This window comes from Acanthopagrus latus, chromosome 10 (assembly GCF_904848185.1).
Source record: "Acanthopagrus latus isolate v.2019 chromosome 10, fAcaLat1.1, whole genome shotgun sequence".
NCBI lineage: Eukaryota > Metazoa > Chordata > Actinopteri > Spariformes > Sparidae > Acanthopagrus > Acanthopagrus latus.
The window spans coordinates 10,717,798-10,740,857 of record NC_051048.1 but is presented as its reverse complement, the minus strand read 5'-3'; the positions used below and the strand labels follow the sequence as shown (position 1 = coordinate 10,740,857).

Sequence of the window (23,060 nt, the reverse complement as noted above, 5' to 3'; positions counted from 1 at the left end):
TCGCCTGTGAGGTCGCGGCTTTGAATGTGGCTCATGCTGTCCCTGTCCCCCATCTAGCAGGGTTCAAGTGACATCTTTTATTTCTCGGCCAGTTCTAAAACCTCCGAAAGCTGATATTTTGTGGTCAACAACAACAACAGCAACAACACTAAAGCCATTCTGTCAACTCTGCAAAGCCGTATTTAGCCACGGCGGTGCTTTGAGTTGAATGCTAATGTCAGCGTGCTAACACGCTCGCACCGACAGCGTTGCCATTCTGCCATTGGGACGCCATCAAGCATGTCCACCGTGTGACCTCAACGTGTGAACCCGCTAAGATTGCCTGATTAGCGCTGGGCAGATGACACAGCTGTCATTAGGACGTGCGACACGAAAGGGCAAAGTCTATCAGATTCATCCTCACGATGACCATGAATGCCTGCAAAAAAAATGGCATGGTGATCTAGTTGTTAGTTTTTGAGACTGAGCAACCGACATCGTGAATCCCTGAAGCTCGCAGCCATCACGGCTAATAAAAAAAAAGTAACATTACACTGATCCACCGTCACCGAAAGTGGTCACTTATTGTTTATTATTGGTCGTGATTATCATTACTAAAAGAGAACGTTCTCCTTCGGGCCCTCTGGTTCAGTTCCATTCTGAACACTTGGCGCAAAGCCTAATGGATGTGCCTGCGTACCTCATCGTTGTGGACGTGGCCATTGTTTTACTGGGACCCAGAAGATGGAGACGGTCCAACATCGTTACCATTAACCTGAGGTGACCCTCCGCCAGCTGAATGGAGAGGGATCTCATTGTTTCGACCACACTGTACATTCCGTGTTCGGTCACGTCACGCAACCGTTCGCTGAATACGCTTTGGTTATAGAAATTGTTTGAGAGTAGCAAGTTTCTCACACAACATGCCCAACTGGTGCCTCAGTTCAGCATTCTTTACATAAATCACTTTTAGAGATCTATGACCGTCCATCCGAGCTTGAAAATGCTATATCAGACGGCTTCATAATTCTTCATGATACAGTATGTTTACATTAGTCAGTATGTCAACTCTGCTCTTACCTCTGAGAGCTTGATTATGTATGGCGGTGAATCCCTAAGCCTGAGTGTTGTTGTCCCCTGGATATTGATTAGACACCGACTGGGATCAATAGTGAGAGTTAAAGCCAGTCTCTAAATACCCGCGAATGCACAGTGGCACGTTGTGAAGTCACCCTGAACACAAATCAGATATCTGGATGAGCTACAGTTGAACGGTAAACAGCTGTAATGTAGATACGTGTGTTATGACTATAGAGCAACGCAGCTATGGTGGTGGGGGGGGGGGGTGTCAGATTATTATGCAATTTGTAATCCATGTCTCACTGTCTATTCTCCACCATTTGTGTGCACATGGAGTGACACGATAGGCAGATTGACTGCATCAACCTGAGTTTCCGATCACAGAAGATGTGATGAGAATCTGAAAAAGAGATCTCAGAAGAAACTTATCGTTTTCAGTGCAAGAGGTGTCGATAAGTGGCTCAATATTCCTCAGGGCAGGAACAGGGATGGAAATTTGGCCTTGAATATCAGCCCCCAAAATACTATGGTTGTGAGATTGAGGCCCCCAGTGCTCTCTACTGTGGATTTGATGATTCGTTGTTAGTTTAAACCTGAAACTGGCCATAAGTATTTGAAAACTAGCATATTGGTCTTCAAGTCTTGGGCAGTAGTGCTGTCAGTGCTGCGAGCGGTAAAGCTTCTAGCTGGCTTTCCTAACATTGAAGTGTCCTTTAATATTCCTGGCTTAAAGTGTAAAATGCGACTTGTAAGCGAAGTAGACAGATAGATCGATCTCCAGAAAAATGTCTCACTTTTCTTCACAAGCTAGTTACTGGCTGTCTGCAGTGTGGTGGCAGGTAGCTTACAGTGGGTGTTAAGCAGCTGTTGCTCCCAGGAATTAAGTTGTTGTCGCTGAGCTGAGTTTGTCAGCCAGGAAAACCAAAATACTGACCAGGCCCATTACCGTGTTTTAGCCCAGAAGGCTAAAATACGGTAATGGGGTTATTGTTTTTATGAGTGACAATCTCTAAAGCTCAAACAAATGATGCAACCTGAGAAGTGAATAAACAATGTCCTCCTACAGTATCATACTCTCCTGTGACAACATACTTTCCATACTTGTTTGCCACATGAGCTAGCTCACTAACCACGTAGATTCTTACCATGTCATGTATTAATACAGTAGCTTGTCAGGTGAATAAAAAGCTAATAATAGGAATAGGCTTATGACAGCAATGTCACGTATGGTAGAATCAAACAGAACAATGAAACCACTGACAGCTGAAGTGAACAGTGGGTCCTGGCAGTCATGTGGATGCTACCTGACACGAACCACCCACTCAAACGCTGTTGCAGACCAAGCACACCCCTTGGTGGCACCGGCGCTCCCTGACAGCCATGACCCCCCAGCAGGACAATGCGCTCTGCCAACAGCCCGAGGAATTTAACGAAGAGCTCAACGCGTTGGCTTGATCCAAATTGCCCAGCTCCCAATACAGTTGTGCATCAATGGGACGATCTTCCGCCAATGTCCTTGTTGCTGCCAGAAACCACAGGAGATGCCATGATGGGTCAGAGCCAACTCTGAGCCACAATTTGGCATCCATGGTTTGGACTTGTTCGGGGATGTCTCACGAATGTTCGATCAGATTGTGATCTGGGAAGTCTGGAAGATAGGTCGACACGTCAAGCTCTTTGTCCTGTTCTACGAGCCATTCCTGAGTAGTTTATTTCAGTGTGTCAAGGAGCATTAACCTGACCCAAAGTTTCTCTGGAATAATTGCATTGCATTCTAACGGGATGATCATTGTTATTCACATCAACTCTCAGGTGGTTGTAATGATATGGCTATGATCAGGATATACTCGCAACAAGTCAATAAATCAATCAGTCGATCAATCAATCCATATTTGTATAGCACCAATTCAAAACAAAAGTCATCTCATGACACTTTCCAAATTAAGCAGGTCTAAATCATACTCCTTGACTGATTTATTTAGATTAGATTAAGATTTCCCCCATGAGCAAGCACTTTGTGACACTGGCTAGAAATAACTGCCTTTTAACAGGCAGAAACCTTGAGCGGGAACCGGGCTCGTTGGTGGGCAGCCATCTGCCTAGACTGGTGCTCAGGATCAGAATTGATCTGAAAGGGATTGTGTTTTTACATGGACTCTCAAAACTGTTTTTTAAAAAACAACTGTTAAAATGTTTTGTTTTTGTTTCTCGGAAAAGATGACAATGAATTTTAGTATAATAAAGAAACATTACAGTGCACGTCCAGTGATGAATATTGAACACTAATACTGTGTTAACATAAAAGTCCTCCACCAAGCAAATTGAACAGACTGAACCCCTAATTTGGTTATCACTGAGCTGAATTTGTCGCAGACTGGCGAGACTGGGACACGCCCGGTGACGGATTACCAGGAGGAGGTGTCATTCTCTTTGAGCTGCACATGCTGCTATTTATAACATATAGCTGCAATAACTCAGAGAGGTGGTAGAGAGAGAGAGAGAGTGAGAGAGAGAGAGAGAGAGAGAGAGAGAGAGAGAGAGAGAGAGAGACATAGGGAGTCATATGACCTGCAGCTCATTCCAGAGATAGTGACAGACAGAGCACTCACTCTGTGCTCCCACCTATTATTACACCAGAGCGTGCAGAGGATGTGTCGCAACACCATCAGAGGACTCTGAAGAGATTTTTTGGGATATTGCCTATAATAATTAAAGGACATAATAATATATTACGTATTGTCAAAACAGCTGAGTGACAATGCCAGAGGAGAAAGGTAATAATGACCTTTAATAACCTTTATTAAGCTGTGTGTGTTTGTGTGTGTGTGTGTTCACCTGCCAGGGAGTAAAAAAAAGGTTGTAGCCAATAATAACTTGCTTGTGTCAACCATGACTTACCTGTTATCATTCACCTCTGTCTTGAGTAGATATTCATTACTCATTCACCACAATAACAGATGCTGAACTATTATAATAATCCTGTCATTCAAAACCTCTAGGTGTGTTCGTGTGGGTTCACAGTGTGTAGCATGTGTGCCTGTGTGAGGAGTGCTTTACATGCGGCTCAACAGGCCCCCTATTATGTCAGATCAGTCAGAATGTTCTGCTTGAATATGGTGTGCGAATGTAAATGACAACAACAAGCCTCTGGTAGCAGGCTGAGTGCTTAGGCTGCAGGTTGATATTCTGCCTGCCTGCAACATCCCTGGCAACAACTGTGTTGTCTTGGTCCCCTGCCTGCATCTCTTACACTGGGATCTCAGCCATCTGGGCTGCTCACAAAGGGGTGAGGGCCAGTTACTGGAAGAAATCACTCCGATAATCCTAGTCTGATTTGCAGTGTGTCTTGGATATTGCATAATAAGGTCACAGTGACCATTTAATTTTCTTCTGTTTCTGACTTCCTTTCATGCCTATAGGGAATCTAATGTTTCCACAAATGTTACCACTATATTCCTGTGAAGAGTGAAAAATAAGCTTTCAAGTACAGGATATATGGGGCCATAGGTATTTTTCAGGGCCGATACTGATACTGATTATTACTAATCCAGCAGACTGATAATTGGAACTGATATATGTATATGTTGTATAAGAGAAATAAAAAATGTTCATCAATGTTCATTTATTCTCAAAGTTGAGAATAACCAGTGTGACTACATTTACGTGCAATTTTGAGGTTTTGCTTTTTCAGTGCTGATCGGCTATAACTCTGTCATAATATAGTGTACCAATAACTGGAAAGATGCTGATAATCAGCCCGATACATAATCAATCTACTCCTTAAGGATATAGATACATACACATACACTGGATAAGACTGTGTATATTGTCACAGAGAACAGCAACATTTATTTAAAGGGGAAAAAATGCAAAATTTCAGCATTAGAATGTCTAAAAATGACAAGACATTTGTTATATACTTTGTTGAGTTGTCTGCGTTCATTATGCAAATTGTTTAATAGTTTACTTTTTTAATAGTTAATGAGAGGCAGATTTTAACAAGTTTTTCATTACTGACCAAGTGAACTTGGGCTTCCAATGGCTATGGCTAGTTCAGTCATTGCTGTAGCAATAGCAAGGCAGGGAAGGCTGAACAGTGCAACAGTTCTAGACATCAAATATACAGCTAAAAAAGTTCAGAAAAAAGCTGTAGTATTGTATGTCAGCAGGTTAACTGGTGTCAGGCTTTGTCAGTTGTCAGTAGGTAAGCTACTCATTTACCTTAGGATACAAAATCCCATGTTTTGCTTTTTCTTAAAAGGCCAAGGGGGCCGACAGTTAGCCGAGTAGTATCAGGATGTAGGATTTCCATTACTGGCCGAGGTGACGCTAACTTTACTTTAACTTTTTAAACTTTTTTATTGTTAGGTACCTTTACAATACATTGTCTTTCGTTGGAGCATAAAAGTTCAATGCATGTTGCCACCTCAAAACTAGCTTCAAGTACTTGAGTAAATGTTCTTTACATTGTTGACCCCCTACACACTTGCTTGTTAAAAGTAGCCCGGTCCTCATAAATCCACCACAAATATTTCCTCTCCTCTCCAGCATCTTGTCCTTAACAGTCTCGTTAAAGCCGGCCCAGTGTTAGTGTCTACATGTGAGGCCATAGCTGAGTTTTGTATAGAGCCGGGAGGTGTGTTCGCTGCCATCACAATGTGACAAAGCTTGTAAATTTTGGCGGCGCGGGCATTCCAGCGACACGCCCACACACACAAACACATGCATGCACCCAAGCCATGTGCTTCCATGCACAAACACACGTACTGCATATTGACATAAATGACAGAAACCTATGCTTTAATTTAATTATTGTTTTTTTTTTTAATTACATCCAAGTTTTCAGTTATGTTCTAATTCAATTAAAAGTAAGACCAACAGCTTAAATATAAAAATATGAAAATTATTTTAAAAAATAACACAAAAAGTCAAATTGTAGACATTGAGTCAATAGGATGTATGCTGTTGGACACACACACACACACACACACACAAACCACTTTAGGCTGCGTCTCCGTCCTAGCCAAGGACAGTGTATCCTGGGCGTGTGATGTAATGGCTGGCTGGTTGTCAGCAGTCACAGCGACGCCCGTCACTATTCTGGACCTGCCAGTAAACAAACCATCTGGGTGTGCGTCAGTTTACTAGGATTGCCCCTGTTGACATGTTTTAAAGATTTGAAATACACGAGTATTTTTATTCTATTCAGAATGGCAGGTTGAAGTGTTCATTTAAGCAGCCACGTACCGCAAGAAGTTTCCTTTGGTGACCCTCGGCCCTGATTAACTTAACAGCAAAACCCATAATGTTGTCATTCATCTCATAATGCCCTCTGACTTTCCTACAGTATATGTGGCACGCGACCCTTACCTTTTTCATAACAAGTCACGGACATGTTATTTAAAAAGCCTCCGTCATTTCTTTAAAAATGTGGTCGTAGTGGGTTTTGGAAAATGGTACTCAAACTCGAGGAAATACTGCTCGTGTTCAGGATTATTTTCAGTTTGTGCTCTACTGAGTATTTGGAGCAGCAGGACGGTGTATTGGCAATGAGTCAAATTAAACTACTGTTAAAGGTAATGAGGGAACATGGTGTCCAGTGCAACAGTGTGTCTCATCAAGAGAGGAAAAATATCAGGCCAAGGTGGGTAGGGTAGAGTAGATTAACTGTACTCAAGTAAAAGTACTGTTATTTTTCATAAACAGTTATTCAAGTAGAAGTCAAATTAGTTGTTAAAGAATTATTACTTGAGTAAAGAGTATGAAAGTACTCACTTAAAAAGCAAAAAAAAATACTTGAGTATTAAGTAGCTTCAATAAAAAGGGAGGAACACCAACACACTTCAGTAAAGTCATTTTAAAGAGTGTCCAAATGCTTTTCTTAAGAAATCTACGCAAATAATAGCAAAAGTGTTGTCAACCTTACCCTTGGTTTTAGCTCCATTTTGGCTTCTGACAACACCTCACAAAAATGTCTTACTTGCCAGCTGTTTCACTTTGTTCACCAGCTTGCTGGTGATTTGTTTATCTGCATCTTGCAGTTCGCCAGGTACTGAAATAAATCTTGAGAAAATCTTTTTAGTTGCTAAATGCGCCACTGTGCTTCAGTCAGCCTGATGTCTGGTGCTGGGCAAGTAGTGTACAGCAGCATCTGGTGATAATTCATCAATATTAGTACCTCCTTACCTCCATGCAAGAACCCCCACTTAAAGTCATTTTACCCATTTGCAATATATCAATATTGAATAGTGCAGCCTTAAAACACAAGTTTTTTTCAGTCACAATGCCAATTATTGCATTTACATTACATTAATTTACTCTTTTTAAAGTAGCAGGTGAATTATCCAGCAGTCTGAGTTAATTGGGGCCACTCAGCTCTCACTCGGTGCACTACAGGGAATGAAATGTCCTGTAAATGTTGATAATAGCCTCTGTGTTTGAAACCAACCATGTAGCTCCCTTCATGCTGAACCTGTGTGGCATATGCCAGCGTTTCTGCACCCGCTCTGCTCAAACAGCTGACACAATGCTTTCCACAGTTTGGCTGAATTCATGAGTCATGGTGCTGCTCTCTGGGCTGAAATGAATGGCCTGCAAGCACACGCAGTTCCAATCCCTCACTGTCGTTTTACTAGAACTCTTTCAGTCCCTCACTCACAGTCAGTTTCCTGCTCATGAACAGTTATTAGCTTTACACACACAGTGCATTTGTATTAACCTGGCACGCCAGATTTGTTTCGTGGAAGGGTTTGTTTCAAAAATCCATCAGGCAAGGAGCTGCTAGGAACTGTTTGGAAAAGGGCAGGGGTTCCGAAAAATACTTGGAAGGTGAGTGGAGGAACCACCTGTCACCATCATTCACAGACTTACTTCAACCAGACAGATCAACAGTTGAGGAGCTCTACCAGCTGTACCAGTTGGCTAAATCAAACTCTTACTGAGGCTGGTCGGGAAAAAAGCGAAAACATCCTTTCTATGTGAGTACAGGCGCTAGATGTGAATCATGACATATGGAAATATCCTCAGTGAGTGTAAGAAATGAAAACATTTGCTGGTCCCAGCCCCTAGAATATGAGGAGGTTTTCTTTTCATATCAGTGCAATACCAATAAAGCAATAAGCCACGTCACTGACAGGTGAGGTTAAGACATTCATCATCTCATTTCTCGTGACAAAGAACTCAAGGCATTGAGCTGTTGTCCAAGTTCCCCAGATCCAAAACCAATTGAACATCCATTGGACGTCCCGGGGAATCCAATAGATGACAAGCTAGCATGAACTGGACTTTGCTCTGACCTGTTGAAGCATATAAAGAGGACCTCTGAGGGTGTTCTGGCTGGTGTTGAGGCATTGGTGGCTGATCCTTTGAGTCCTGTGGGTTGAAAGGTCAGCAATCCGTGGATCAGACTTGTTCTGGTATGTCCCGGGGATGTTCAATTGGATAAGGATCTAGGGAATTTGGAGACCAGGTCAATGGCTTGGGCACCGTGTCATGTTCCTCAGGCCATTCCTGATGTGGCAGGGTGCATTGTCCTTCTGGGGGGCCACTACCATCAGGCGATGATTCATTAATTTATGTGGCATCCACATGAATGCCAGGACCTAAAGTTTTAAAAAATGATCAGTTTTATTCACTTAATCAAACCCTAACCAAACTCTCCAAGGTACACTACAAGTATGGGTAATTGGGCCAGGGATTTGCACCGATGGCATCCAATTCAATCTCATATGTGTTGGATTTGAGGTCAGGGACATGTGCAATCCAGTCAGGACACGCAACTGGGAAAACCATTTCCTTGTGGACATGGCTTTGCACATGGGGGTGTTTTCGTGTTGGAAAAACAAAACGGCCTGCCCCAAACTTCCCATCAAACCATGAAAAACAGCCCCAGACTGGAAGCATACAAGTATGTGAACATGGTACAGTGTAGCATCCTATTGGAGTTCTGACATAGAAGAGATGCAAATTAATTTCCCTAACTAGCTGAAATCAAGACAGGAATAAAACTGTGCTCATGCTGATTGGACCCTCGAAGTGTTTAGCAGTAGCATCAACAGCATTAGTGTATCCAATACATCACTCAGTAAATAAGTTGACATTCTTTAATTTCCTACTCCTCTCTGCTTATGTGACGTTCCATTGCCTTTGTAAGGGCTGAGCCAACAAGGGTGCACTGGTGTCATCTGCCAGTGAAGTCAGGTCAGCTTTCTGTACTCCCTGATCTCAGGGTCGGAGGTCAAATGCTGTTCGGGTTTGGTTGCAAGGTTAACTGCACAGGTGGATGTCATAGCTTCGTGGAGGCAGGAAATATCCTTACTCATGATATAAAGTCTGTGTGTGTTATGTATTATTATATAAGATATGTAACTCATCATAGCTGCTAGCAATTTCTCAGTCATTTCTCTGTTTCTACTACAGGACTTAAGTCTATTAAGTGCACTCGGCCTATAGGCTCTGTTCATGTCTTTTTCTTGGCTTCACAAGTGAGTGAGATAATAGAGCGAGTTTTCTGTTGGAGCTACGGACAGGAAATTCTTAAGCAGTGAAGTAATGGCGATAGAAAGGTATTGCCAGGTGTCAGCAGGGTCTTAAAAAGTCTTCACATGTTGTTAATCATATTAGCAAGGTGCAAGACCTTGAGAGAATGTGAATATAGCCAATAAGATACTTTTATGTCTTATATGTAGTATTAATAGGTCTTTAAAATGTTGCACATTCTCTGTATGGTGGGTTACTGGGCTGGCCTCCATGCATTTTGGCTGAAGAGGTTCACATCCATTTCAGTCACAAATTTAGTATTCTAGTAAGTTGAATTGAAAGGAGCCTTAAAACTTGAGCAAACCTGCAGACACAATGTAAAAAGGAAGGCTATGTTAGTTCTTGTGTAGTTGCGCTATAATTTATGTTCCAAGACTGCTTTAAAATGGGCATTATATTTAATAGCAGTTTGTATTACCAGCATTCACTGATTTTCTATGTAAATAGGAATAACATTCAATATGTTGATCTGTTTACACTTAAGAAAGTGAAAGTCCCCAAGGTCAACAGCTCGGCCACCACAAAATGGTCCTGCTGTGGTAATGTGAGCATTTGATCCCCTGCCCACCCCTGCCGCCTTTGCAGATGGTTCACACCAGGAATGCTGCAGAGCACCATGGGATCCCCGTGAGTTTAGGGAACACTCTATTTTTAGGAGATGCAGGAGCATGGCTTCTTGAAAAGGCATTTTAGATATAGCGGCTTGTGTGTTCCACTGTGAAGTGGCCTGCGGTTCCTTGTTACGCCTTTTTGTGTCGAAGCATTAACTAAGTTATTGCAAGAGAGACTAGGGTTGGGCGATGATTGCCGAATTGGCATATGACAACGTCTACAGTGAAACATCATGATGGGCGATGACATTCTTGTTTATGCGTTTGAGACAGCGTGTCGTCTCAGTGTTGTCTTAAGGCCGTGGTTGTGTATTAGCTCACCCCTGTAGCCGCTGCTGTTTCCCACCATTGCACTGACATGAATCTCCAACTGTCTCACCCTTACTACCGCCACCATACATCCATGTGTCAGGTTTAAAAGCGCCCTTGTCTCCTCACCACATGTCCCTCATATAAAGCTCAGCTAAGCTCGTTAATGAGAAAATAATTAATGGGACATGGAGACGCAGTGTTACTGCACTGAGCAGTAACTTTATATACCCTCTCCCCACATATCGCAAACTACAACAACTCTGAGGTGATACGCCTCTTAATTGTGCTCACTTGTGGGCAGCATTTTAAATCAGGATGTTATGATGGTCAGGGATTAAGAGTCAGTGGCTGTCAGCCATCGGCGATGGATGATGGGTTTTTTTCAGTGGGCTGTGAACAACAAAGTGAATGTGTACCTTGAATTCATTAAGTGCATAAATGTATGGATTCTTCCTCCTGAGCATCAGAGAGAGATGTTACGTATCTACAAGTTATAGCCACGTGCCTATGCAGTTGTATGTACCACATGTGCCGGTGATAAGCTGCAAACCTCCGTCAACGGCCATTGTATGTTCCCAGAGGCTTCCAGTGGTGTGAGTGTATGCAGAGCAGAGACGTAGTGTAGCATTGCTCAGATGGTTGCCTGCCTGGCTGCGACCTTTGAGAGGACGGCATCAGTAGTGGCCATCAGCCAGTGAACAGACACCAGAGTGGCTGATTGATGATATGGACAACTGGGCCTGGAGAAGACAGCGCTCTAGGGGTAAAGAGGTATGGAGGGGGGTGCATGTGCACATGCTCCTGTGCACAGTAGGTAAAGGCGTTTCAAGTGATTTCCATTATTAAGTAATCGCACGCTTGCAAAATAACAAACAAACAGCACGACAGAAACACAAATGTGAGAATAGGTTCCAAAATAAACAAAGGATTAATCTCCAGGGACCATTTTGTGATGAGCTGGCTAATCTACTCTGCCTTGATGGCATCGCAACGGCTTGTCTTAATAAGGTGATGAAATAAATGATTTATTGTGTTTACATTGTAGATAAAGATACACTTCCAAAGATCACTTTTACTCCTGCTGGTCACCACTCTTCCTGTAATGTTAGATATATGTTATATATATCAATATCAACATTTGTTTAAACCCCAATTTCAGTATCGCCATCAGCCCCAAAAATCCAGTATTGGTCGGCACATGCCCGTCCCCAGTGCATGGTGCAGTCACTCTGTGCTCTCCATTAATGATAGAAAACTCAGTCCCTTCCCTATGTCACTTACATCCAATTGAATTATTTTCACCCCCTACTTCCTCTACTCAATCTCATATAAGACTATTTTCTCTCATTTTCCTAACTCCATCTTCACCTAAATACTTTCTTCAGTTTTTATGAGCACAGAAAGTTTAGGTAACTCAGGCCTGAACCTTTGACACCCTTTACCTTGAGATGCTTGCAGGGATAGAAATTAATTGGTGTAAAATATGCCGATTTAGGTGTGTGTTTTTGTATCCAGTTTTAAAAAATATTTTCTTCCTCACTCAGCTGTTGGTGACTTGTGGTATGACCAGGTTGTTCAAGCGTGATCTGGACTATAAAATTGGACCTGTGTTACACAGAATACAAATGACTCTGTTGCCTGAAGCAGACAAACATGTTGCTACCGTCATTGGACTTATTAGGGGGGCACAGCCAGGAAAATGGTACCATCCTTTATCCACAGTTCTGCCTTCAGACTAAGGGTAAAGGGTAGAGGTTCCCCAATTACTTGAAAATTTGACGTACCATGAAGAAGAAGATGCAAATTACTCTTCCGCCAACTGCTAACACCACCCATGATTCATTTTGTCAGCAAACTCTATCAAGTGCAAGCAGCAAACTTCTCACCACTCTACCACTGACATGTGATTGGACCCTTGTCACAGATCGCTACTGGTGTCTTGATAACTGGTAGCCTGGATGTCTGGAACAGCTTGCTAGGTTCTACATCTGGCCCTAAAGATCATCTCCTGTGTCCTCTTCGTCCCCGCCCTCCTTTTCTATTTGCTGTTTGAAGAGGAAGTACAGACACTGGATCCCCCCCAACAGGTGCAAGGGTGCAGCAATGCACTCCGGGTCGCATTAGGAGGCAGAACCCCTCCCAGCTCCCCTGTGACTACCAATCCCTTCTGCCAACCCTCCTCCCAACCCCTACCGCTTTCGTGCTGTCGTCTTTTCCAGATGGTTGCAATCAACTCGGCCTCAGACCATTTTTACAAGGACTCAAGACTTTCCCCTCCTAAATTCTTGTCTTTATTGGTTAGCATGCCCGCATGTACACTCAACACTGGTAGCTTCAAAACAGCCGCACCTCTTACCACCAATAGAATCTAGTCAACAGTGTCCAAAATCCTTCCTCAAGTCTTGATTCATTTTGGAATTTACAAGTCAGAGATCAGATTTTAATCTGGTAATATGGACTGAATGAAAGCAGCTCTGTGAATTTTAGCATCATCCAAAGAAAGCTTTTTGAAGAATTTCCTCTCTGTATGTTATGATTATATTTGCTCATGCCAAGAATATTTGCTATCACAGACTTTTGAACATTTTTTGGTTATTATCTTGAAGAGATCTATGGCTATGTGGCTGTATTTGTCTTGGACAAACAGACGCACACTCTGCAAAGCTGAAAAAATGGCTTTGTGGTTTCTGGTGGGTGAGAGGTCCTTGTAAAACTTGTTAAAGAATTTGTTGCTTCTGTAGAGGCTGGGAAGACGTATGGCTGTTTTAACTCTCCTGTCATGTAGCCCCCAGGCAAGTAGGTCACAAATGGACAAATTCTTAATACTTAACTGTCTTCTTAACTGTCATTTTGGATACTGCGGTGTTCCATTTACACAAAATGTATTTTGTAGCTTTGACTCGTACTACAGTTTTTCAAATCCATCTTTATTAGTCCAAGAGGAAGAGAAATGCTGTTGAATGAAGAATGCTTTATTTAAAGCTCTGTACATTGCAATATCGGAAAGACCAAAGACTAGACCAGCATCACAGCTCAGACAGGTAATCACTCATTTGATGCCATATTTTATACCGCACAGTCAAAAGCTTTGCTTTGCCACACACCTCACAAGTACTTTCTTTTAATTAGTACCATGTTTTACATATACACAGGTCTATACACAGCATTTTTAGAAAATAGGCCTATTTGCTCTCTCTATGATCAGAAGATCAATATCAATGTCAATATCGTATCTTTGTGTTGGAGCCAGGAAATGGTTGGCCTAGTCTAGCATAAGACTGGAAGCAAGTTGAAACAGCTCTTTTTTTTTTTTTTTTTTTTAGAAATAAGCCTACCAACACCAACTCTAATGCTGACTAATTAACATTTTGTTACACGTTGAATCTTATTTGCTTGTTGAACTCATATTTTAACAGAAATTAATAAATGCCCATTTATAACTAGATATATAGTGTAAATGACTTGGTAATATTTTCACCAGTCAAGAATCAGACTTTTTTTGCATGTCTGTGCACATAATGCACATATATGAGACTGATATCAATTTTCTTATCTCACTCATGTATTTCCCAAAACGTTCAACTAAATTTTGAAGTTATTTGTTTTTTTAAGCAAGAGTGTTTCAAATTCAAGTTAAAGGGTTGGATTGAACCTCAAGTTCAACAGTCTCTCCATTCAAACTGAAATATCTCTTTAACTTTATAGGGTGAAAAGTGTCAGGTTGGTTAAATGTTCTTTTCGTTGCCCTACATAGGGGAGAAGAGAGAAATATTGTAGCTTTAACCCTAATCTAAATCAAAAATATTTTGCCAATAAAACACCCAATAAACACCCAATGAACTAAGCAAAGCTGAAAGAAGGATAGTGTCCACCAGAGAAAGCAGCTCTGTTTGGCTTAAAGCTACTATCCCAACATTTTCTTCCATCTCTGTCTCTTTCTCTAAATCAGTTCATTTGATGAACTCCTCTTTCCAAGCCCAATTATCAGTAACCATGGAGGCCTGATGAAACCGGTCTGACGACACAAATGTTTCCTGTGAACACAAAGGACCTTTTATTCTGCTGATGCCCCAGTCAGAATTGTAAAGGCTGATCAGTTTGGGAACATATTCTGCCAGGGTTGTGGGGAAAGGGCCAGATATTCTGATGGATGTACTGTTAGGTGGGAGATGTTAGGCTCTAACAGTTTGTCGCAAAGGATTCAGGGTCCTCTTATGTTTTTCATTGCTGGTGTTGACATCATTTTTCTTGGCACAAACCTTCTTTCCTGTATGGCACAAAGGAGTGTAGCTGATTGAACATTCTGTTCCTACATTAATGTCTCTAGGTTTTCTACTTTATATGACTTGTTACATTTTGGGGACATAAACCTGTTGACGTTCATTGTGGGGACTCACTTACCTTATAAAGCTAGTCCCCACAACATAAATCTGTCAATTTTAGAGTTTTCAACTTCAGGGTAATTAGGCTATTTTTTTTATTTCTTTTTTTTGCGGGGGGTTTATGGTTGAGGAAATGTGTCTTAAGAATAAATTTAAGACACTGTGATGTCCCATCAAATGATGGAAATACAGATTTTGTCTTTGTGTGTGCAAGCCAAAGAAAAATAATTTTTTTCATTTCCTTGTCTGATGTGACATCCTCCATGATGACTTGGATATTTTTGGATTAAAGTCATGTTTTATTGCAATAACAAAAGATGACACTGCAAGAAAGGAAGATTTGTGTATTTATTAAAGTAAACAGATGGTACTTATTTTTGAATACCAAATTTGGGACAAACATACTATGTAAAAATAAAGGGGTCACTAAGGGATGTAGATTTTTTATTATTATTAACGCTACTTAGTAGTAGTATTTTATATTTGTACACATTTCTTATGTCTTATGTCATTATGTCCTCTTCATGTCTCTTTCTGCCACCAGTGTTTCAGCAGCAGGCTGTCCACAGCCCTCTGGAGCAGCAGAGGCAGAAACAAAAGCAGGGAGGAGGTGGACCAATCCCCTGTCAGAACTGTGGGAAGCCCTGCAAAGGGGAGGCGCTCAGGGTCCAGAACAAACACTTCCACATCAAGTGCTTTGTCTGTAAAGGTATGTAACAGCCAGCTATCAACTCTCACCTCTATACTGTCATCCAACAATCAGAACTCTCACAGCCTCGGGAAAAGTCTGTATCAAATCTGGGCCTGGCATTTTGTTTGTGGAGCAGAAACATAGCCTCCGACAGAACTTCTTACAGGTGTGTAGAACGCACAAAAGTAATATTGACCTTTTGACAAACATATCTTAAACAAACTCTGCCAACCTATTGATGGTTAACATTTCAGCTATCTATCTTATCACCGATCTACAGCTACTTTAAGAACGGCAAAGCTAACCAACTACGATAGCTTAGAAAAAGCTATCGTGATTGACTGTCATGTCCCCAGTTGGTTAGCATGTTCCTCATCTATAGCCCACCGGCAGGGAATGCAAGAAGTCACTATATTACCAAACGTCACATATGTTGTGTGGATACATGAATCATCTTCTCTCTGCCACATTTTGGTGTGATAATGATATGAATAATGAGATGAATAATATTTTGCTATTTTAATTGAATGTTGCACGGATTCAACTATGCATAAACATTATGTAGGCTATGACATTGTGACCAATTGAATGACCATTGAATCCACCTGTTTGTGTGTGTGTGTGTGTGTGTGTGTGTGTGTTTGTGTTACTGGGTGGGTGACTGCAAGTGTTAGATACTTGAAAGATGAGCACGTCCTATGTGCGTGTGTGCTTGCCAGTGGGTGCGAGTGCTGGATTTTTTTTCTTCTTCTTTACTTTCCCATGTGACTTGTGTTTTATTGGAGTGTGTGTTTGCGCCCCTCCCAGCCCGGACCCTCAGCACAGTCCTCGTGTTAGGCCGCTGTTGTTGTCAACACACACTCCAGTTGCTAGGCTACCAGCGGGGTCGCTACAATGTCGACAGCTTCCTGGAGTTTATCGCCTTTTTTACTTACGCTGACCAGCAGACTCCCTGTCTGAACACTCCCCGTCAACCTACTCCCCCCACCTCCTGCTCCTCCTCCTCTTCCTCCTCCTACATCTTTAACCCTGTGACTAAGGGAGTAGAAGGAACAGGGTTTGAAAGCATGATGCATTAACTGAAATTAATGATCAGCTTGCATGAGCATTATCTTAAAGTATCTTTCCATTTTATATCAACTGCAATGTTATTTTCATAGTTTTGGCCATCATGCCTATCCGTAATAACGACATCGCAATTTCACAAATGTAACAGTGAAGATTTGAGAAAGTGGTGACATCACTGAAAAGTCCAATTAGGTAAAATGAGATCAAGTTAAAGGCCAAAGTTGTAATGAACTGGAATGATTCCTTTAACTGTTCCAGATCGTAGATGAGCAGCTACCCTCAATTCTTGAGAGAACTTGTTGGGTACTCATATATAGTCAGTCATCCCAGGTTGTGGAATCTAAATAAATACTCTAAATAATAAATAAATACTATAATAAATACTGGCCTTAAGCTTCAAAATATGACACTCTACATGCTCCTTTAGCATTGTATGCTATGTCTGGTTGAAGCTTCCTCACAAACCATTCACATGTTATGACATGTTGTGATCTTTGGAATGTTATTGACATCAAAAGATCGTGGTTTGGTTATATTTATGCCCCAAAAATTCTGAGGGTTAGGAAAAGATCCTACTCTGGGTTACAGTAACTACATTCAGTCTCGTAAACTTACAGTCATATAAGTCACTAAAGTGATCTAAATCACACCGACTAAGATAGATAACATAAGTACCTCACTTAGGTCATTAACATATGCTAACCTCTGTAACAAGGTGCAGTGTATAACCCATCCAGCCACCCCACAAACATAAACCTTTCTGACTCCTTTATACTACTGCACAAAAAGGGCGGCTTTAGAAGGTGGTGTTGTAGGGGTAAATACAGCATCAAATTTAGAAACATACGGTCACTGTTTAGGCCACTGTGCATTGGGAGTGAGAACAGGTTGGTTGTGGCAACACTGTGATCATGGTCTAGTCAGGTTTGTCAGGAAATCTCTTGGTTAGGGCTAGGAAAACGTCATGTTTTGGTTTACATCCAGGTGTGGACTGACAGGGGTTCCAAAAGTCCAGAGGATGGAAGTATAATAAAACTGAATGGGGCTCGGATCGCTCGCTCTGCAATTCAATCCTGAACATCAAAGAGAAAACATCTGCATCTGCAGACATCTCTCCAAGTCACCAGCCAAGCTCAACACAGTATGGTGCTCACTTTTAAGTTAATATTTTCTTTTTGCACATCTTTATGGACGTCAGTCAGTAGTAAAATCAGATGAAATATCTCCCCCTTTACTGTTTGATTTACAGACCATAAAAAGTCTGTCGAGGTCTGACTCACTGCACTCTGTCAGCGATGTCAGGATTAACCTGGAAGACAATTGAGCCCATGACCCCTGACCGTATTATTTTATTGGTGTCAATTATAACTAGGCTCAGTGTTCGCCAGCAGACTAATGGAGCCAGACCTGAAGTGAAGAACCATCAACACTCAGCTAGGCATGTGTAATTAACACCAAGCTGCATTAATGTGTGCTAATATTAGCCTCTTTAACATTGGCCAGGTATCAAGATAGCTTTGGGCTTCTAGTAGTAAACATAGCCTCCATGGCCACATGGCTTGTTTAAGCTACAGTAGGGCCCTGGATCCAAGTGAGGGCCCTCATCACTAATTGTAGTAATTTGGTTAATATATCTAGGTATATGTAAAAGGTAATAATGCAAGACCGAACTTAAAAACACAATGAAAGACGCAATAAAAACACAATGGTCATTTGAGCATCCTGATCGGATAACAAGAAAACAAAAATTTAATTCATTATAAAAGAAATAAAGATATATTCTATTATGGGCATGGGAGCATTTAAAATTAGGGTTGGACAATTTTGATGGAGGTTTGGGGGATCTCCCCACAACATTTCTTTGTCAGAGTTAGTGTTATTTCACGTATTCTGGTGCCTTTTAACAGGTGGTTTGATACTTTACCTGGCTGTAGTAGCATGAGAAAAAGTACTCACTAAGTCTACATGTTCCAGAGGAAATGCCCCAGATCACGTAGTTGAAGATATTTGAATGCTGAACATGTGTATATTTATTCAATGACTAATTCATATTAGTTTTGTGGCACACAAAAACAACAATCTCACCACCATTTGGTAGTTGTTGTGGAACTTTTGCTCAATTCCCATGGTCTTCAAGGAATTCTGTCATAGAATTCCAGATGTTTCATTTAACATTTGTTTGGAATTTTTTTTGAAACATTTTTATTGCTTCATGTTTAACTCACTGTTAAACTGCTGCCAACGTGTGATTTACTTAAAAGAAGAAAAAAGAAATGCGACTATAAACTTTGGAACATTTGATGAGCAGTAATTGCTGTTTTCATAGTAGCTGTGGTCAACAGCAAGCTGTGAGCTTAAGAAAGCGTGTTTTATTTAGATACCAATTGCGGCTGTCTCTGTATATCCTGTTGTGTCTGCTCTTCGGACGCCTTTAGGCCAACACTGAGACACCATCAATAGCAGAGTGCTGCACACAGCAGCACAGCAACCTGGCAAAACAGCTCAGAACCCTAATCTGGTTTTGCTTACGTATCGGGGCCATCACATCATCCAAATAGCATTGGAATCCAGCGGGGAATACTCAGATGTGAAAATATGTGGTCACACCCTGATGTCGAAAAGCCTGCTTGAAAACAGACGTATGTAGCGTTTAAGAGATGCAATAGTGATTTCTGTTAGATGCAGTCTCTAAACACAGGAGTGGTTTCTTTTATTGCCCTCCACTTGCCTCTCCATAAAGTTGAAAACAACTTTATTCATGAAGTCGGCATAGTCTGCCAAAATGGGCTGCTTCTCATTGCCACATACACGTCATTTAGGGGGAAAAAAAACAAAAATAAATTTGTATAAAAGCTTATAAGATACAAGCTCAAAGACACAATTAATCTCTTGCCTTGAGTTGGTGGATGTTACTCAAGATCTTAGGATGCCAGACTTTGACGCGGCCAAATTCCTGATTTCTGATATCACATAAAAATGAAATTCCAGTGTTGGGGAATTCAACAAACAGAGCTGGTTTAGCTGTGCTCTCTGTAGTCCTCTCCAGTGTCTCTCGCTGCCACTAGTTCCCCAAAGGACGCCAAGTGGTTTAAACGCTTGTGTGTTGGTCCCACAAGCACGTAGCTCCACCTTGCAAGGTAAGATTTGGGTATTTGGGTAAAAACCGGAAAAAAGATCTTCAAACTTAGATTCTCTAGTACATGGTTTTCCGTGAAACATGCATTCTTTTAAAACAAAGCATTAACAGCGCTCATCAATCGAACACAATCAACCTCTTGGAGATACGGTAATTGATTCATAGCTACTCAACGTATTTGATCAACGAGTCGGTTTGTACCCGTCATTGTCCTTGTTAAATGTTTCATTTTACAATATACACAATACCACATGACACTTGAGGCTCCAAAATAACATCAGGGCCAATTAATTCCAAGAGTCCCAACTTTTAACACCTGAGCTCGATCTTTTAACAGTCGCAAAGTCAACTCAAGGTCCACTTTATCTCTAGTTTCAAACTGCACGACCCTATTGCCAAATACCAACCTTGATATTTGATGAATGCGTTTCATTTAAGCAGCACATGGCAGCGACAGGGACTCGCATGTGTACGACGGAACACAAACTGTGACCTCCTAATTGAAAGTCATACTTCAAACCGTCGTCCACCACCCCAACCTTCACATCCTCACCTCTCCACATAAAGGGTGTGTCCTTTAACTGCTTCATTCTTTCATTGCCACTGTGATTGTAGTAGTTACTTGGGATAGTGGGAATTGTCTTTATAAGACAGTGTTAGATCAGACTCAGAAGTGACAGAACCTCACTTTTATGCCAACACTTTTTTTTTTTAGGCCAAAAGTCACAAGTGCTCCAAATGATCAAAGGTTGGAAAATGTGCTGTTCCATGACAACTGAGCCAATTCAATCTGCTAATGACGACAGTGTGATACGGTTGAAAGCTGCGAAAACAAGTCAGGAAGTGGACCTTGACTTGAAATTGTTTTATCAGCTACTGCTTTCGCTTAATGTCAGACTCTCCAGAATATTGCTGCTTTCTATTAGAGGGATGTAGACAATTAACCCGCAAAGATTATAACTGTAGAACTTGCAGCTTACACTTATTACTCTATTTCATGCAGTCGGTCTTCCTTTGAGGTTTGACAGATTTATGGATTGCTTTGTTTTCGTACAATGACCAGGCCTGAGTGCGTTTCTTCCTGGAAGTCTGCTTGGTAAACAGACGCTGCTGGCCACATGTTGAAGTCCTGATGGTGTTATAATAGCAGATGGTTGTGATGTTCTCAGTAGGGTGTTGGCTTTTGGATGTGTCTCCTTCTTGGAAGCCGAATGACTAGAACAGAGCCATGGGGAGTGTGTGTGTGTGTGTGTGTGTGTGTGTGTGTGTGTGTGTTCGTCATCGGGCCGGGAGTACTGACCTCACACATGTGTGTGAGGTGAAAGGAAAGCATGCGTGCACACTAAAAACAGAGTTGAATGACAGTCTTAACATGCATGCCATACCGTGCAAGTGATACACTTGGATTATAACAGATTATTTGATTTTAAAATGTTTACGGAATTAACAGATTTTTAAACGCCCCATAGAGTCCAAACACTGCCGGTGAGGGAGGTGGCTAACTATAACGCGCAAGGGATACCTGTAGTTGCTGTTTCATTCTAAAGGTGATGCTACTTAAAGGGACATTCCAGCGTAAGTTTAATCCATGGTCTAACACACCGTGACACACAGTAAGACCCGCCCCCCCAGAGATCAAGTTTTCCGACCGCTAATTTACGTGGTTATATCAACCTTAGAAAAGACTGCATGATAACAATACACTGCAGTCTATGCCTCCACCAAGAAACACCCATCAAAAAGCCACTCAGAGCCACAAATAATGCTCAGAACAGCACCAAACTTCAGCAACAGTACCAATAGGGTCCCAGCATAGTTGGAGGCATCAAACATCTGCCAGCTTTGCCGGATTTCTATTGAAAAGAGAACACAGCTCACCACTCTACTGCAGCAGCTAGCTCATTGTGGGGAAGCCCTGACGAGTTGATTACCGAGCGCAGTTAGAAATGCTTCCCTGTCAGCTCTCAATAATAACTGTTATATACTGGTAGACAAGACACATATGAAGGTTGAGTGGAGTAATAATCATACATTTTCATCCTTGAGCTGCGGAACTCTACTGCACTCTGTAATCAACTTGTCTGGGCTTCCCCACAATGAGCTAGCCGTTGCAGGAGAGTGGTGAGCTGTGTTCTCTTTCAGCCTGTTTGTCTCAGTCCAGTCAGTAATGAAAATGCACACATATACATGAACAACATAAATCCTCAACAACACTGACTTGTTGCTGAAGGCCAACAACGAGTGTGTCATGAGATACAGTGTAGTCCAGTGGTTCAGACAATGGACAGACCTCCCCTGCTTGTTGCCTCATTAGATGTCTGCTTGCAATTTAAAGCGAGTCTGGACCACTGTTAGCCCAATCAACCTGTCAGGAGCAGGAACCTTGAGTTTATTTTTTTTCCTCTCACATTTGCAGTCCCGTAACTGGTCAGATCAATACCAGCAGGCTGGTCAATAATGCATACAGTAATATCGTCAAGGTCGTGGAATAGAGAAGTTAATAACAAGTCCCTATTCGCCGCTCCCCCCGCCCTTCCAGCCACCCACATACAGCCACACGCTCACACATTTATGATGAGTCATTGTAAAACATGAGGCGCAGTCAAGGTCCCATATTCATAGCAGGGAGCGCATAGCCCATGTATATTTAACCCCGTTCGCGCTCACACACATGCACAGCGGGAGTCATTGTGAAACACGAGGTAGGAGTCAAGGTCACACTCATCTGAGGACATAGCACGCATAGATATTATATGACACCATATCATACCGTGTCTGTAATTTCTTGAGGCGTATTGTGTTAGACACATCTTTTCCGCATCTGTCCTTTGCACGTGCACACACTCACACAGTGGACGCGCTCTCTCGGATGTGCCTTTTTTTAATTTCACTTCTCCGAAGCAAGCTCAGGCCTGCTGAATTGGATTAGGCCGCATTACATCTATCTTACATGACATGCAAATTCAATTCATTTGTAGTGTGCCGTATCCTGTATTGTGCTTCTCAGTCAGAGGGCGTGACTGAGTTGCCTGCACACACAAACAAACACGAACTCTCACACACACACACACACGAATGTGAAAGAAAGTTGCCAACAAGCTCGGAGGAAAAGGAGTACATATATGAGTTGATACCAAACAATTCTGTGCCAAAACCAACCCGACTTACAGTTTACAGTACGACTGATAAAGGCGAACCATCTACGAGGCAAAAAGACAAGAAAGAAGCAGAGTACGGCAATATGAACGCCATCTTGGCAGAAC

General features: G+C 41.8%; 1 protein-coding gene across 12 annotated transcripts in view; it reads left to right on the top strand.

The window, feature by feature from the left end:
- The window catches only part of ablim2 (actin binding LIM protein family, member 2), a 94,517-nt gene that overhangs the window by 19,583 nt on the left and 51,874 nt on the right, over positions 1 to 23,060 (top strand). For 10 of the 12 annotated variants that reach the window (XM_037112560.1, XM_037112558.1, XM_037112564.1 and 7 more), the window contains exons 1-2: positions 3,666 to 3,833; positions 15,447 to 15,611. In XM_037112560.1, the coding sequence (XP_036968455.1) occupies positions 3,818 to 3,833; positions 15,447 to 15,611 (181 nt within the window). In that variant the 5' untranslated portion in view covers positions 3,666 to 3,817. Of the gene's footprint in view, positions 1 to 3,665; positions 3,834 to 15,446; positions 15,612 to 23,060 lie in introns of those variants that run through there. The other 2 variants (XM_037112566.1, XM_037112556.1) reach the window with 2 other exon arrangements.